The 18,448-nt window shown below is 48.7% G+C and overlaps 1 protein-coding gene across 1 annotated transcript; it reads left to right on the top strand.

The window, feature by feature from the left end:
- Positions 1 to 494: 494 nt before the first annotated feature.
- Positions 495 to 17,251, top strand: SPHK2 (sphingosine kinase 2). The gene is made up of 6 exons (XM_066607708.1): positions 495 to 582; positions 3,657 to 4,361; positions 8,846 to 8,995; positions 9,077 to 9,171; positions 13,048 to 13,163; positions 14,909 to 17,251. Exons 2-6 carry the CDS (start codon positions 3,947 to 3,949, stop codon positions 15,918 to 15,920), a joined length of 1,788 nt encoding a protein of 595 aa, XP_066463805.1. The 5' UTR covers positions 495 to 582; positions 3,657 to 3,946; the 3' UTR covers positions 15,921 to 17,251.
- Positions 17,252 to 18,448: the final 1,197 nt, after the last annotated feature.

Below are 18,448 nucleotides of genomic sequence, written 5' to 3'. Positions count from 1 at the left end.
GCAGCGATCGCCTCTACCTCCCTGTGCCATCATTACGTACACGCTTGGCGGAGCGGGGTACATGGTCCCCTCTGCAGCGCAGCGATCGCCTCTACCTCCCTGTGCCATCATTACGTACACGCTGGGCAGAGCGGGGTACATGGTCCCCTCTACCTCCCTGTGCCATCACTGTGTCACCGCAGACATCGATCGCAATGACTGGAGAAACCTTTTTAACAAGTGTGGTCGTAATGTGGCGGCATCGTTGCCCCCCGCAGCCCCAGCCCATATCACACCCGCTGCAGGAGAAACCAGAGGGCTTCCCCCACACACCCCTCTGCTATTACACTGACACATGGCCCAGTATAGAACGGGGAACTACAAATCCCAGCATCTCGCCGTGGATCCCCGCAGTAGTGACCACACTAGAGCCCGGCACCGCGTCTCACCGGCCGTCACGTGACTGCTCTCATGGCCGTGACGTCGCCAGGCCCCTCCCCCTCCATAGAGTTGCGGCTCTCTCACTTCCTGTTGTAGAAGCTGAGTCAAAGTAGCGGGAGCCGGAGGAGCCTAGAGCGGGGGAGACGGAGCGCCGGCCGGCGGGTGAGTGCACCGTGAGGTCCCAGTGCCGCCGGGTGTAGTACCGGCACACACATGCTGGGGGCACTACTCCCTGTATGTGCCCGGGGGGTCCTCACATGCATGTGCTTGTAGGTTAGCTCCCCGTAGCCGGTACTAGTGTTATTATGCCCCCACCGGCATAGGGCTTGCTGGGGGGAGTGGAGGAGCCCGCGTCCATCTCCGGGCTCTACCCCGTGTACTATGGGTGAGGGAGCCCTGTGTTGTCTTACACATTTGTATATAGCCCCCTAGGGGCGCTATTGCACAAGTGTCTCCCCCTGCGGTAGGTAACGCACTGTGCACTGCCCGCCCCCACGCACTGCCTTGGGGTGTGGGCACGAGTGATGCCCATGAAGGTAGTGCCGCGCTCTTTCCTGCGCTGTGCGGCACCGTCCGCAGTAATGTTACTGCGTGTTATCCGGTGTGAGCCCTGCAGTGCACTATGGTAGTGTGGTTTGGGGCTGTGGGGAGAGGGCACAAGCTCCGTGAAGGGGTTGTCCTTGGGGGGTATATGAGCCCACTGCTAACCACTGACCCCCTGGGCTTTACACGGATCTATTCCAGCACTGGGCTGCAGTGTGACCTCTGGCTCTCTCCGTTCCTGCTGACCCCCCTCTGTTACTGTGTTCCTCTATGTTAAAGTCCGCTGCGCAGCACGATGGCACAGCGGATGTATTCTGCAGCAATGGACGCCGTCCGTACGGGAACCGCTCTGAAACAGAGCATGCTGGGAGTTTGATTTCCGGACCCAAAGATCCGCAAATCAAATCCGCCTGCTTAAATTCAGCTGCGGCCGCCCGTGTTTGGGAACAGAGGACCCTGTAAGTATGGAGCACGGCCCCTCATCTCACAGCCCGGTAACGTGCTGTACGGGGCTCAGAGGGGACCGTAAGCCTACGATCACACGACTGTCAGGGCTGTTCTGGCCGCCCCACTGTACTTTATAAGAACAGCCCATCATGTGGCTCTGTATACCTTCTGTTAACATGCCGGACCCCCAGCAGACCCCATTATAAGGCCCAGTTCACGTCTGCATTGTCAGTTCTACTTTTCCTTCACAGGAGCAGAAAACTGGGATGAAAGCTGTGATCCGTCACCCAGCGGCCCCCAACGGCCCCTGGTGGACCTCACTATCTAGCATTCTACCAGAGAATATAGAGCTGTGTGCTCTGCTGGTCTTGTTAAATGTGACCCAATCTGCCACGTCCCCTCTGCGGCGGAAGTGAGCACGGCCTCCGTCAGTGTGAACATCCCCCAAGTGAGCCCATAGTAGGCGGCGGTAATATACGGTATTTAATATAAAGACAGAGTAACAAGGTGGTGTGTGCAGCCATGAAATGGTCAGGATGGTAACTGGCGGCTATCTAAGACTGCCTTAACACTGCCGAGAAAATCACTCGAGATTTGTGCTTTGCAGGATGAATATCAGCCCCATCTTATTTAAATGGATCGTACACATGATCGATTTTATCTATTCACATTTTTCTTCCCTTTTTTCCCCGGCTGCAGGGATAAGTGAGGTATTGGCGGCGCGGTCAGTCGTCCCGCTTCCCCTTTGTAGTAATTCCTGTAGTTCCACATCTGTATGATGTGCAGCGGCAGCGTTCTATAATAGTGGGAGTCAGACGCTGCGGTGGGCTGGTGATGCATCCTGACTCGGGGTAACAATAGGTTACTGTGATTTCAGCACTGAGTCACCAGCCTCACATTAGTCAGATGTCTTGGAGGTGACTTTCTGTACAAGGGTGTCATACACTGTCCTTATTTTAGGAATTTGCTTGCTATTTCCTAAAAACGTTGCACAGATAACGACCCTTTAAAGGGGTGGTCCAGGACTTATACCACTGATGACCTATCCTCAGACAAGGTCATTAATGGTTCATTGGAGGGGGTCCATCATTTGGCATCACCACCAGTTAGATGGTCACCTGGCCCCTGTCAGTGTGGACAAGACTAGAAGCACATAACGCTGTCTGTGTTGCAGTAGCCCAGTGTGATACTGCAGCCATAGCTTGTAGTACCAAACCTGGCCACTGCATGGTGTTAGCACTGTCTGCATGGACAGTGGGATCAAGATCCTGAGCGGTAGAGTCCTACCGATCAGCTATCGATGCCCTATCCTGAGGGTAGGTCAAGGTCCCCGACAAACCATTTAAAGGGAATTTGTCATGTATGTTGTGACCTCCCCGAGGGCAGCATAAAGTATTGGTGGGAATGTGTTGGGAGAGAGGAGCTCTGTCTTAGGCCGGCTGCACATGACTGGGTCAGATTCCGCATGAGGGAGCCCACAGGGGAATCCGAACCTGTGCCCCGGCCTTCTTTATCTGTATAGCAGATGGACCCGGCGGCTCGCCATCGGACGAACAGTACAGGTTTTTTTTGTTTGTCTTTCCTGCGCCGTCAGTAGGCGATGACGTGGAATCCGTGACCTTTCCGCAAACAGCTTCCAGTGACTTCAGGACTTTTTTTCCTTCCGCTTGTGGAAATCGCAACTTGATTCTGCGTGTGTGCAGGAAGAAGCACTTTTCCATCGCATGTAACAAACGTCATTTTTGCGGATCCGTGGTGCGAACGCGACCACAGATTCCGCAGTGTAGAGCTGGCCTTCTTGGTTGTGCTCAGATTATGGACTGTCAGGAAGAGCTCCCAGATAATAACCTTAGCAGTAGAGTAAAGCAGTGTTACCGGTGAAGCCCAGTGATTGGGCGGACTAACCAGGTAGACACGTTGGACTGTTGCTAGATGCATATCTGCTTAAGTACACCAAGTACAGTAATTAGACTTTGGTCTTGATTATTGATAATTCGCCCAACAGCTACTTTGTTATCTTGGCGTTGTGGTTTATACGGTCATGTGACTGGAGCACGAGCGCCATAAAATGAGGCCGGAGGTTGGGTGTGTCGTCTTGAGGTTGGAGGTTGGCCTTGGTCTTTCCCCTCAGAGCCTGCACAGTAGTTGGGGCTTTAGTTTAGTATGTACTCTCTTCTTATATGCTCCTAATATTTAGATTTAATGCCTAGTATCTGTGTATTTATGTGTTTGTGTTTCCTCCCCAGCCCTGCAGATGAATGAACACCGAACCCTTGACAGCTCGGGACAACATTGACGGCCGGAGGAGTGTGTTTACCTAGTTTTAGTCCATTATTTGCCATTCACTACTTTTTGACAAGTTTCTACTTGAAGGGATCCGTTTTTGACAACATGATTGAGATGGTACATTTCTGGATCTGACCGCATCCTCTCTGCCTTATGCATTACCAGCCTGAGATCTATGTACTCGTTCCATTGTCTCTCCCGGATCGTATGGTTGTTTCCCCACTGGTGATCCCCATACCACCGACATAAAATGTCTAAATACCACAAGCAGTCCTCGGAGACCCTACTCCATGGAGAGTTTGGAGTCTACCCATCCAAAGGTATTCGCTATGCACTTAGTCTGACTCCTACAGGCCTCCACATCCAGAGACTGGTCCCTAAGCCTGAAGATGACCAGCGTACAGTGCTGCCCATCGTTGACATGGTGGGCTGTCACACCATGCGCAGTCATGGCTCCAATGATGCGTTTGCCTATTTTTCAATCTATTCCTATCCACTGAAGAAGAAGAAGGTTGCAATGGGTTCGACGCGCACACGGCAAAGGCTGGTCCGCACGTTTAGGGTGGACGAGGCTTCATACTATGAGCAGAACCAAGCCATTGCTGAAAAGTGGGCAACTGCAATCAAGTGTCTTATTCAAGGAGTGACCATCTCAAGTGACACAGGTAATGGCTTAAATAGGTTCTGACCAGCGGGTTCAGAAAGGGTCAGACAAGCTTTGGCTTTTGAGAACTAGAGACCCAGTTTTAGTTGATTACTTTCCGAAAAGGTCACTTCAGTGAAAACTTTTCATTCCTTACGTAAGTAGTCCCCCAGTGTATTTATAAGTCACCTACCTTGTTTAGTTATTCCTGGACCACTACTCAGATGGGTCATGTTGTCTCATTACTTGTCTTTATGTTCTCAAGAAGTCTCTCACTCGGCATAATTTCTCTGTGATATTACATGGACTGTACCACACAGGCTCTTCACGGGGGGAGATAAACTCCTGTCGCATTACTGCTGATGATTATAGGCTCTTGTCACACCTTTATAATGAAGTCGATAAATGTTAATCCTCCCTGACTGCATATAGTCTTTAGCTTATTTAGGAGAATATAGAGATTAATGATGGTCACACTGGGATTATTAGCACAGTGTAGAGGAAAAGAGAGCAGGTACAAATATGAGCATCAATATGGTGTCTGATCAGCATCAGACAAGAGGCTGCGCTGCATGGAAGTGACTGCAATATACATAATGTCTAGAGTGCGGCAATTATGTCAGGGGTGTAGTGATGGGGAAAAATGTTTTCGCTGGATTAACCCCTTTTTAAATAACAAAAGCTCACTTCCTAGATCTATTTCCCTACCCATGTGGATAACCTTATATTTCTCGGTATTAAACCTCATTCGCCACTTTTCTGCCCAAACCCCGAATTTATTCACCTCCTTGTATCCTCTCTTGTGTTAATTCTATAGTTTTTTTTAATGCAAATATTTAAGTGCACAATCCTTCTACCAAGGTCTTTAATAAATATATAAAAAATAGGGCTCAATACTGCCCCCTGTGGTACCCCACTAGTAATGGTGACCAATCGGCGTATGTACCATTTATAATCAAGATAGTGTCTGATAGGCATCAGACAAGAGGCTGCACTGCATGGATGTAACGCAACGGGTCTTGTGTGGCACAGAGTATTAAGGCGGCAGTATGCAGTTCTAAGCTCTCTCTTACAACCTGAAGGTTGCGGGTTCAATCCCTGTATAGTTCAGGTAGTCAACTCCAAGGTTGATGACTCAGCCTTCCATCCTTCCGAGGTCGGTAAAATGAGTACCAAGCTTGCTGGGGGGTAATAAATTACCTGAAAGCGCTGCGGAATAAGTTGGAGCTATACAGTTGTGCCAAGAGTTTGAGTCTCACCGATCTCTACTATTGATCACCTATCCTAACCATAGGTCATTCATTTTATAGACGTGGACAACCCCTTTACAAGACTGATCTCAGACATTGACCGCATGCAATGTGTTCATGAGACATAAATCAGTCGTCTTCTGTCCTTCACAAACTGAGATGAAGATATAACTGGCACTACTTAATAAAATGAGAGAGAGGACAAGTTCATCTCTGCTGTATCTACTGTACAATCTTGAGGCAGTAGAGCTAATAGTCATAAAGTATCTGCTGAGCCTCCAGCTGCTGTAACTGCTGACCCAGCTTGTTCTGTGAGTAATCCGTGGGAAGTTGTGAACCGGCCTATGGGTGGATCATGGCTGCCATTGATGTGTTCTGGCTGCTGGATTGTAGCCCAGGACTTGTATTCTCATCTTTGAGAAAAGCGGATTCTGAGTAGGCAGGCATGCAGGACGGACTGAATGGTGCGGTTCCTACAGGTCATCTCTTCTGGTGCCCAGAACTGGGTTTTATGTGTTTCCCAATCATAACTTGTCTGGCAGGAAAAACGTGAACAGTCGGAACCCGAAGTGTTGAGGAAGCACCAGTTACCTCAACACTATGTAACTATGGCTTACAGTCCACTGGTAACTCCTGTCTAAGACCTGATGTCCACCTGCACTCATGGATTCCTGAATCTCGCAGTGAAATCCATGCGTGCCTGCGGCCATGGGAAGGGAAAAGACTTTTTTTTTTTTACCTCTCCGACGTGCAGGCCGGATCTTCTTTCTTTTGGCCGGCAGATGTGCTTGGCACATCTGTCCGGCATCCCTGTGGGCAGCAAGACGCACGGATCTCCCGTGCAGGGGCCACGTGCCATTGGGCCTAATAGTCCAAACTGGCTTGCACTTATTTGGGTGGCTTGAGCTGTTGTTCCCAATGTGGATCTTTATTCAAACCCAGTATTTTCTGCCCTTATACAGATGTCTTCTAGATATGTTGTAAGGAATGCATAGGTTTTTCCTATCTTACATGGCGCTAGTATTCACCGCTCTTGATTTGGCGTGGTTTTGGTTGCCGCCTACACTGCAGTGTTGGCTCGATTCAAAGGGGTTGACCTAGAATGAAGACCCCCACGCTCCCCAGCTCTTATTATTTTCGATGGAAAAGTACGTTCCCCACCCCCTGGAATTACTCAGACACACAAGTGATCAGTCGTGATGATTTTCATTAGTAATTTTTTGCAAATGAACAATTCCCAATCCAGTGTCGGCCCTCATCTGACATTAAAATACAGCGCTGTCCTGTATACTGTAGCGTAGAACAGCCTCCTTCAACGAAGCTCTGTCCTGCATAGTGTTAGAAACATGTCTGATCTCGCCTGACATTGGAGCTATGCAGGGAAATCTTAATGTCAAACCTGAGGCGACACTTGATTGGAAAGGGTTAAATGATAAAATTTGCAGAACTTGGCTGTCTTCAGCAGTCCCATTGAAAATAAAATGGTAGCACCCACATGCTTGTGCGCTGCCCCAGCCAAACCCCTTCTCCCTGTAGGGGGTGGAGTGGGGCACGGGACCCCTGTTCCTGGGACTGGTGGGTTTCTCACTGGTGAGGGCTCCTACTGATTCGGGCTTTGTTGCCTTTCCTAGGGTTACGTGATGAAATCTGATTTTGGAACAATCCCTACAAGTGGATGGAGCTGGCCTCCACTCCATGCAGTTAGTGTAGGAAACATTTTGAAGGGGGCACATCACTAATTCAGAGCTGCAGTCTCTTAATTTTCGGGATCACTGGGGGCTCCTGAAGTTGGACCCCCACTAATCCTAAAATGACGTGCCACTTGTGTGATGGGCATACCCCGTTGCGCTATGTACAGGCAGAACTCAGAATACTGTCTTATCAGTTCCCAGTGTGGAGAAGTCCTGTTCTCTTCTCTACAGGCGTTACCGGCATCCGTCGTCTTGGTGGTCTTAGTACTGACCTCTTCCAGGGGATGTAGATATTGAGGTTATGTTTGCAATACTCATATGGTGGGTTTTGTTGACTTGTAAAGCCGTGATCTCTTATTCTATATTAGCCCTAAATCCGTTCCTGAAAGTCAACCTTCTCATTTAGATATTCATATTTGTTACCTTGATGAGCGTTCTGGTTTTATCTGTCTAATGCAGCAAACAAGGGTAAAGTACAAGGCTGCGTGACTTGCGATTCAGGGAGTAGAATGATCTTAAAGGGGTTGTCCCGCGAAACAAAGTTGGGGTATACACTTCTGTATGGCCATATTAATGCACTTTGTAATGTACATTGTGCATTAATTATGAGCCATACAGAAGTTATTCACTTACCTGTTCCGTTGCTGGCGTCCTCGTCTCCATGGTGCCGTCTAATTTTCAGCGTCCAATCGCCGGATTAGAAGCGCTTGCGCAGTCCGGTCGTCTTCTTTTCTGAATGGGGCCGCTCGTGCCAGAGAGCGGCTCCGTGTAGCTCTGCCCCGTCACGTGCCGATTCCAGCCAATCAGGAGGCTGGAATCGGCAATGGACCGCACAGAAGCCCTGCGGTCCACCAAGGGTGAAGATCCCGGTGGCCATCTTCACCAGGTAAGTAAGAAGTCACCGGAGCGCGGGGATTCAGGTAAGCACTATCCGGTTTTCTTTTTTAACCCCTGCATCGGGTTTGTCTCGCGCCGAACGGGGGGGCTGTTGAAAAAAAAAAAAAAAAACGTTTTGGCGCGGGACAACCCCTTTAAGAGTAGTTCTTCACAAGACTTCTTTCTAGATATGTGCAAATAGTACCTGTGATACAACAGCAGGGATTACATTTCCCGATCTGTTTGCTGTAACCGTACCGGCACATTCACTTGTTTGTATTGAAAATAATTTTTCCGTTTTGTCTTTGCGTACCAGAACCAAGCCCCGTATAGGTCTGCCGTGTATTAGCCTAACGGGTAACTTCAGGCACTGTGAACTATATGGCGTATCTGCTACGCGGTAGCCAGATCCACAACATGCACATGAATGTACATGGAATCTTTCCACTGCATGTGAATGGGGGTTTGAAATCCCCATTCTGATATATTGTACTACACTTGTGTTGTGGATTGATGGGCCAGAATGTTCAGACTCCTTCGGCCACATTCAGAAGGAGCACATTGTGTCTGGATGCGGCCTAAGGAGTGGGCTGCTTTGCACCTGTACGCTGGTTTCTGCAGGGGTCTCTCTACATAGCGCTGGTTGGTCGTCCTGCTACATTTTTGACTCTGTTTTCTCTTTCTTCCAGAGATTTCTCCAACTCTTCAGCCCAAACCGCGGCGTTTAATGTTTTTACTGAATCCGTGTGGCGGGCGAGGGAATGCCTTGCAACAGTGTCACACCCATATCCTGCCCATCATTACGGAGGCGGACATCAGCTACAACCTCATACAGACAGGTAGACCTGTTACTACTAATCCATCGCACGGAAGGGCTGTCTCTTCCCCGCTGGCATCTTACTCTATTTGTGTTCTTTCAGAAAGACAAAATCACGCCCGAGAACTGGTGCAGACCATTAATCTGGAAGAGTGGGACGGCATAGTAGTCATCTCCGGAGACGGACTGCTCTTTGAGGTAAATAGATACGTTTTAAGAGAAATAATACTGAAGTGGGGTCTTCCAGAATAGTAAGTTATTCTCTATCCACAGGGTAGCGGATAACTTGCTGATTAGTGGGGGTCCAACCGATCCTGAGAATGTGGATCCAAAGAGGTTAATAATGAATACAGTAATGGTCGTGCATGCTGACTGCCTCTCTGTTCATGCCAGTGGGGGCGCTATCTCAGGCACTCCTACTGAAATGAATGGAACGGTGATGCCCAAGCGGTTTTGCCCTTCAGTGACAGACTGAAAGGCAGCCTATTGGGTGTGACAGGATGACAGGAGTTGTAGTAGTTGGGGTGGGGGTATATTTCTCCCAGACTCCTGTCATCCTGTGAAGGAGCAGGCTCTCCACCTAGCTGATTATTGAGAAGCTCCAGTGGGCTTGTGTTTGCAGGGCAGAGGAAACGTGTTCTCTCTGCCCTGGAGACAGACTTCCACAACTCTTGAGAGCTGTTGACCTGTGAGAATCGTCGTATTGACACGCGCGCACTAGTGCACACAATATGCAGTGAATAGAACCCATTGATTTCAAGGGGTTTGTTCACAAGCGCTTATTTGTGTGTGCAATTCCCTTGTGCAAAAAAAAATATGCAGCATGTTCCATTTCCTCGTGCATTTGCAACAGGGAAATAAAATATATGTAGCTAATTGGGCTAATTGGCCATTTCAGTGTACAGAACTGTGGCTGCAGTTTTTATTACGTGTGCAAAAAGTATAGTAAAATGCAGTTGAATCCAACCTAAATCTCCGTACTGGACTTGGTTTATGCGGTTAGACTGGGAGGGGAAAGCCCACCAGTCAGTAGTTAGAATGGTCTTATGTCACGTTAGTCGGCCAGGCGGATTTTTATATTGTAAACCTGTCTGAAGTGGCTGATGCCTGGAGAGCGTCGTCTCCTGTTAAGCCAAATGTCCACGGGCGGTTTCGATCTGCAGGGCACCCGCCATTCAAGCCCACCCATAGGGAAGCATGGGGCGTTTGCATCTATAATTAACACATCTGGATTTGATTTGCGGATGCCACGTGCGGAAAAAAAAATTGCAGCATGCTCCATTTTACCATGGATTTCGCACGAATGAGCTCCATTAATCTCTATGGAAGTGAGCGATCCACAATTCAGCTGCAGATGCATTGCAGGTTTGTATGCAGACACCTATATGATTGCTTGGAGACCAAGCAGGGAGGTGGGGAGGAGGGGGAAGGCAGGCACTTTAAGCTTGCGATTTGTTTTTTCTTTTTCCCGCGTGAACGATCCGCAGTGCACCTGCGTACATCTGTGCGGAAAAAAAAAAATCACATCTGCAATTGCCGGCAAACATTTAAAAATCATTTCCGCACTGACTTGCAGGTCTTCTGCTGTGGAAAACCACCTGCGCCATGGACATGAGGCCTTAACCCTTTCCAATCCACTGTCTGACGTCTAAAGACATTCTGATTGAAGCCTGTACAGCTCCGATGTCGGAAGACGTCCAGCAGGGTATTGTTACTGTAGATTACTGGCAGCTCTGTTGTCAGGGGCCTCTCCACCATGTCACATACTGCAGTACTCACTCGAGTCAGCAGATGGCGCCATCGTATAATGGCAGAAAGAGAAAGCCCCCTAGGAATCCCTGATTCCAAAATTGGATTGCAAAAGGTTAAAGAAATAAACATGATTGAGTTTCGAAGACCCGGGTACAAGTTGCTGGAATTGAAGGAGCGCCCTGTGGTACATAATTTCAGGCGATCCCCAGCTAATTCCCTCTTGTTAGCTATAATAGGCATATATCTATGGCATGTCTGGGTTCCATTTTTAGTACCCAACTGTCATGGCAGCTCGGTGTGGTCTGTGTTTCACACACTAAAGCCTACGGTTCTGTCTGAATCCTGTTTTCAGCATTTGAGATGGAAACCTGCAACAGGAAGAAAATACGAAGTTATGAGTAAATGGCACTAGCATTAGGGCGGGCTCACATGGACGGACTGGGTTTTGCATGCGGGAGGCCTGCAGCAGATCCCCGTGTGAGCCCGGCCAGTCACTCTGCTATTCCTGTGTTGCGTATAACCGCAGTGTTTCACTGGCGGTCACGCACTGTACAGTGTTTTTTTTTGTTTTTTGTTTTTTTTTCTTCCACGCCATCTCTACAGCCTATATGCAACGTTAATTGACATCAATAGAGGCCGTGAACATGTATTCTATGGTGAAATAGAGCATGCTGCAATTTTTTTTCTTCTGCTCGCAGAATACACAATTTTGTATCTGAGTGTGAACCAAAAAGCGAAAATGCATGCTCGTCAATGCCTGCACTCTACTGCAGATGGCGATCGGGGAATCCGCAATCCAAATATACCCGTGAGCCCAGTCTAAATGTAATGCTGTACCTGCTCCTACATGCCCCCGACAGGTCATCTTCTGTTTATACAGCTTCTACTTTAGTCAGTAACAATCAAAGGGACCCATTAGGCTTCTGTTTTGGGCTGTAAAAAAGTGATTTGTCGTAAATCCGTCAACAATGGAACTTATGCTGGTAGAGTGGAGAGCGCCTTAGATTTATATTGTGTGTCTAATGTTAAGAATTGCTTCATCATTTTAAATACATTTTGGAGCAATTGGAGAGATTTATCAAAAATGATTCCAAAAATGGAGTGGTTGCCCATAGCAACCAATTGGGGACCTGCTTATATTTTTCAAATAGCCTCTGAGAAATAAAAGGTGGAATCTGATTGGTTGACAAAGGCGACGTCTCCGGTTTTCCTCTGTACCGGTTCTGCTGCATCTCCCCTAGGATTCGCTCTAAAAGCACAATTGATGTTGTACCGCAGTCTTTATACTCGTGACCGTGCGAGGGAAAGACGTAATTCCCACACAGCCGGGAACAATACATGCCCAGTCTTCAGGGAGACAACCAAGCTCCGTGCATCGTCTACTGCTGAGTGGGAGGACCATCTTGCAGGGAGATCTGCCTGCGGCTTACTGCCCACATTTATGTACAACTATTTTATGTACTCCTCCACACCGGACACAAGCCTTACCACTCTATCTTTTTTTTAAAATTATTTTTACCTTGTGGGAATTTTATTATTGCTGTTTGTCTATGGTTTTTCAGCATTAACCGTGTTTACTTTCCTTTCCTGTTTAGTCCCGCTGTCTGATAACACTTGCAGTATTTCTATATTGCAGTGTATTAATGCCTGTGTTTCACGTAAAGGCAACCCAGTAGGTCCTGCCTTAGACATGCACAGGCATGTAGTTCTTTGTTAGGCTGCTATTACAACCCACCCCATGATGACAATGCTGGGCCACTGACTGAGTGATGGATGAAGCCCCCTTCTCTCCATAGGTACTGCCGTCACGATTGGTATTGCAGCATAATGTTGGCTGTATGTCTACAGCTGCCATTCACTACTGATGGCACAGTCTCCGCTCCAGAATCTGCATATTTCCAACGCTATGTATATCGCTTGCTTCTCTTCAACGACCAGCCTGCAGCCCCATATATAATATGGCGCAGTTCAGGGACGGATTTAAGAGAAATTCCCCCTTTGCTTGGCTGTTTCAGTCACTCCGTTTTGAATGGGGAAGCGGTATGCATGCTGGATTGTAATGTAGTTCAAAAATGTGGTTGGGACTGGCATCCCCAATCTACCAGTCAGGGTCCTGGTGGTTGGACCCTTGTGTATTCAAAGCTCAGATGATAAATGTCTCATTTTTGTCACTTACAAATAGGCTTTTCTAAGTGGCAGATTAATAGCCGGTTTCAATACACAAAGGTACGGTTTATCGATCTAGCCCATAACTTGTCACGCTCTATGTGAACGGATGACATATTCTACCTTTCTTCCATTGTCTTTGTAAATTCTCCGCAGGTTGTGAATGGTTTAATGGAGCGACCCGATTGGGAGGATGCAATAAAGATGCCTATTGGAATTCTTCCCTGTGGTTCAGGAAATGCCTTAGCCGGAGCAATCAACTATAATGCAGGGTAAGGCGTAGGAGCCGTCCTCGCTCTGAATTCCAGTGCACAGGACTTTGTAGAGGATTAACCCTTTTATGTGCATCGGGCCTCATGCAAAAACTGTTCTGTTAGGTTCTAACAGATTCCACTACCCTTCTTTTGGAAACCTTAGGCGTAACAACCAAAATGTTATGATTACTTGTAGTAATTAAAGTGAATGTTGACTTTTAGACGTAGAAAGGGAAACTTTCACAGGGGATTGTGATGGTTATTATTTGAAACATTAAGTCTTCACCAAAAATAATCTAAATAGAACTAAAAAGATAAATAAGGCGTGCGCAGATCCTGTAAATAAGCAGACAGGCCACAGCAGCTGGCGCTGAACTTTCTGTCAAACATCTCTTATCATGCACAGCACATTACCCATAAACCTCAGCGGTAGGCCGCCTGCACACAGGCGGAAATCCCGCGGCGGGATTTCCCGTGGGATTTCCGCCGCTCAAAGCCTGCATAGGATTGCGTTAACAAACGCAATCCTATGCAGACGGCCGCGGTTTGGCCGCGCGAAATCTCACACGGCAAACAAACCGCGGCATGTCCTATTTTTGTGCGGGGCTCGCAGAGCCTCGCACAGAAACGTCACTCACGCAGCCGGCGGCTCCGGTCTGCGCATGCGCCAGCTGCCCGGCAGCCGGCACATGAAAGAGCCGGGGCCGCCGGGCGCGGGTGAGTACGTGCTCGTCCCTGCAGGTGATCGGGTCGGGTCCCGCGGCGAGAATTCTCGCCGCCGGATCCGACCAGCTCGTCTGCAGGCGGCCGTAGAGTATGTCGGAAAACGGCAAGATCTCCTATGAGGGTGGTCTTATATCAGTAGTCATACAGCTACTCCACCATGACTGTCTGTAGCTGTAGACCATTTTATGTCCCCACAGTACTTAGGCCTTCACCCTTTTCCTATTGTGCCCTACCATACAGTGCCTATTTTTACCCTATTGTAGTTTGAATACCTACTTAGTATCCCCCACAGTGCAACCATAGTAGTTCATATTGTAGAATGGTAGAGTTGGAAGGGACCTCCAGGGTCATCAGGTCCAACCCCCTGCACAGTGCAGGATTTACTAAATCATCCCAGACAGATGTCTGTCCAGCCTTTGTTTGAACACTTACATTGAAGGAGAACTCGCCACCTTCTGTGGTAACCTGTTCCACTCATTGATCACTCTCACTGTCATAAAGTTTTTTCTAATATCTAATCTGCGTCTCTTCCCTTTCAGTTTCATCCCATTGCTTCTATTCTTTCCTTGTACAAATGAGAATAGGGCTGATCCGTCTGCACTGTGACAGCCCTTCAGATATTTGTAGACAGCTATTAAGTCTCCTCTCAGCCTTCTTTTTTGCAAGCTAAACATTCCCAGATCCTTTAACCGTTCCTCATAGGACATAATTTGCAGACCGCTCACCATCCTGGTAACTCTTCTCTGAACTTGCTCCAGTTTATCTATAGCTTTTTAAAGTTGGGGTGCCCAGAACTGGACATAGTATTCCAGATGAGGTCTGACTGAGGAATAGTAGAGGGGGGTAATAACCTCACATGATCTAGACTCTATGCTTCTCTTAATACATCCCAGAATTGTATTTGCCTTTTTTTGCTGCTGTACCACAATTGTGCCGCTCGATTGCTCACACCGCTAGTTTTAGAACTCCCATGGTTAGTATTTCTATCTACCCCTTGAATGTTTCCATTCTTTTCATATGTTCTTTCTTCCTTCCAGGTTTGACCAGGCAATGGGATCAGAGCTGCTACTTAACTGTATCTTGCTGCTGTGCCGTGGTACGGTTATGCCTATGGATCTTGTGTCTGTGATGACCTGCTCAGGAGCTCGTTGTTTCTCATTTTTGAGTGTTGCCTGGGGCTTCATTTCTGATGTGGACATAGAAAGTGAGAAGTATAGACATATGGGATCGGCACGTTTCACTGTAGGGACTATGGTTAGAGTAGCTTCACTGCGCACTTACAGAGGCCGGCTCTCTTACCTCCCAGTACTGGATGCCCACCGGCCCATCTGTAGAAGTATCACCCTATCTCCTAATGGGAATCTCTCTCCACTGAAAAGGTCTCAGCTGCACAGAACTATATCTGACATGGGGCTCTGCGAGGAGCGGAATGTTGTGTGTAAGCGAAGCTCTGCTGCCTTTGACACGGGTGAGCTGCCCAGCTTCGAGACCTCACCTTCTCCAGGTTCGCCGACTGCAATGCACACTTCTAAGTTCACGTTTGATTCCGTTTCTGATGACCAAATGCAACAAGATCTTGTATTGCCAAATGACAGAGAGTTTCCCGCACACAATCATGTGAATGGACCCGAGGATGATCTCTTGCCGCCCATGAACCAACCTGTGCCCAAGTCCTGGGTCACCGTGGAAGAGGATTTTGTTCTGGTATTGGCTATGTATCAGTCTCATCTTGGGGCTGACCTATTTACAGCGCCATTTTCCTGCTTTGATGATGGTTTAATACATTTATTCTTCGTTAAGGCTGGAATCTCTCGGACGGCCCTTGTGCGGCTCTTTTTGGCAATGGAAAAGGGAACACACATTGGGATTGAGTGTCCCTACCTTGTACACGTCCCTGTCCGAGCTTTCCGTCTAGAGCCTCTCACACGAAAGGGGATTCTGACTGTGGATGGTGAGAGGGTGGAGTATGGTCCAATTCAGGCACAAGTACACCATGGACTTTCCAACATTATCACTGGATCGGACAGAATTCGTATGACCCCTCTCTAGGGACCCTTTTATACAGGCCGATCATCGTTCAGTTGCTTGCGGGAATCTGAACGATGATCGTTCAGTGTAAATGCATGCACCGACTGAACGGCGAACGATAACTTGTTCGCTTACCGTTGTTTGTTCAGTTTATGCACACATAAAAATTGAACGAGGAACGACGGCCTGTTTACTGTGAATAGAGGTGGCCAGGCTGGAACAGTCCCCAACCCGCTGCGCCTCCATTTACTGAACGATGACTCAGAGGCGATTATTGGGCGCATGTGCACCCGACAGCCGTCCCGTGTAAAAGGGCCTTTAGGTTTGCTTCTTTCCAAATGGTTTTGTGCAATGCAGAGTTTCTCCCAACTTTGCTTCTCATTGATTTAGACACGCAAGTATAGGGCTAGAAACAATAGTGCTATTTAATTTGCGGCATGTGCCTATTTCTATTCCTGGTGCTAGTCGCCAGCAGGAGCATGTCTTATTTTATATTGTAAATCCGCTAGAATAACACTTTAGGCAAGCTATATTTTTTAAGACTGCATTTACATAGAGCTTGGAAGAGTCATACCAGTTGTAATTTTCTATTTATATGGGCTTCCTAAGAATTGATGGTATGTTCTGCTGATGCATGGTTTAAATGAGTCTGCATGGTCTAAAGAAAGAAGAAAGAAGAGTATGTTTGTTAGCAAAGTAATTTATTGTTATAGGTGTGTCTGTTGCTGGGATTTTACATAAAGTGACACCCCGGGCCTGGAGAAACAAGGATGGCTGCACCGCTTCAGACAACCGAATGCACACTGTGCGTTAGTATGCATCATTAGTGTAAGGGCCCATTTACACGGAAAGATGATCGCTCAAAAATCGCTCAAACGGCAGTTTGAGTGACAGTTTTAAGTGATCACTTTGCATAAGGTCTTAAAGGGGTTGTCTCGCGAAATCAAGTGGGGTTAAGTACTTCTGTGTGGCCATATTAATGCACTTTGTAATATACATCGTGCATTAAATATGAGCCATACAGAAGTTATTCACTTACCTGCTCCGTTGCTAGCGTCCTAGTCTCCATGGTTCCGTCTAAATTCGCTGGCAGCCTGCTTTTTTAGACGCGCTTGCGCAGTCCGGTCTTCTGCTCTGAGCACGAGCCGCTTCAGTGTGCTCGCCGCTACAGCTCTTCTGCGCATGCGCAGATGAGCTGTATCTTCTCGGGAGCGCGCTTGAGCGGCCATTCTGCTACCATCCTCTCTTAGAGGAAGGTGCAGAGCCGCCCAGCCGTGCCGAGAAGCCGCCCAGCAGAGCCGCCCAGGTAAGGGATGGGTGACGGACTGACGGGGGTGACGCGTGACTGACTGCCGCTGTGGCCCCGGGGCCTGCCGCTGTGGCCCCGGGGCCTGCCGCTGTGGCCCCGGGGCCTGCCGCTGTGGCCCCGGGGCCTGCCGCTGTGGCCCCGGGGCCTGCCGCTGTGGCCCCGGGGCCTGCCGCTGTGGCCCCGGGGCCTGCCGCTGTGGCCCCGGGGGCTAGCGCCGGTTACCTGCTGCCTGGCGGTGGGTGACTGGTCGGCCGCGTTCAATCCCGGGGTCCGGTTGGCGGCTGCGGGGCGTCTGGTTGTCAGGGAGACACAGCTGGTAGCGTCTCGGGAGCGCGCACGTCGGGCTACAGCAAGCGACGGGAAAAGAGCCGGCTGCCATCTTGGGGAAACTTTTTATAAGTTGCTGAAACGCTGGAACTGTAAGTACAAACCAGCTAGAAAAGTCATTTACAGGGGGGCTTAGTAATGTATGCTTAAAGGGGTTGTCCCGCGCCGAAACGGGTTTTTTTTTTCAATAGTCCCCCCCCGTTCGGCGCGAGACAAACCCGATGCAGGGGTTTAAAAAAAAAAACTGGATAGTACTTACCCGAATCCCCGCGCTCCGGTGACTTCTTACTTACCTTGCGAAGATGGCCGCCGGGATCTTCACCCACGGTGGACCGCAGGTCTTCTCCCATGGTGCACCGTGGGCTCTGTGCATTCCATTGTCGATTCCAGCCTCCTGATTGGCTGGAATCGGCACACGTGACGGGGCGGAGCTACGAGGAGCAGCTCTCCGGCACGAGCGGCCCCATTCAGAAGGGAGAAGACCGGACTGCGCAAGCGCGTCTAATGGGAGATTAGACGCTGAAATTAGACGGCACCATGGAGACGAGGACGCTAGCAACGGAACAGGTAAGTGAATAACTTCTGTATGGCTCATAATTAATGCACGATGTATATTACAAAGTGCATTAATATGGCCATACAGAAGTGCTGAACCCCACTTGCTTTCGCGGGACAACCCCTTTAATAAGGGGGACTGGGCAAAAAAAAAATTCACTGCTTCCTCGAGACAACCCCTTTAAGTAGCTAATTAGTTACTTAACAGTTTATTAGCGTGTAAATGAAGGCGGACGCTTATGCAGAAGGCAATAGGAGTGCTGTCATCTGCATACAGCTGCTTTGTTCTCGGAGCTATCAGCCGGTATCCTGGTGAGCTGATGGCTCCGAGAACATCGGGAGCGCTGACAGCTGCTTT

This window comes from Eleutherodactylus coqui, chromosome 6 (assembly GCF_035609145.1).
Source record: "Eleutherodactylus coqui strain aEleCoq1 chromosome 6, aEleCoq1.hap1, whole genome shotgun sequence".
Taxonomy (NCBI): Eukaryota; Metazoa; Chordata; class Amphibia; order Anura; family Eleutherodactylidae; genus Eleutherodactylus; species Eleutherodactylus coqui.
Note: the sequence above shows the minus strand (reverse complement) of the source record. Positions and strands in the feature narration are given on the sequence as shown.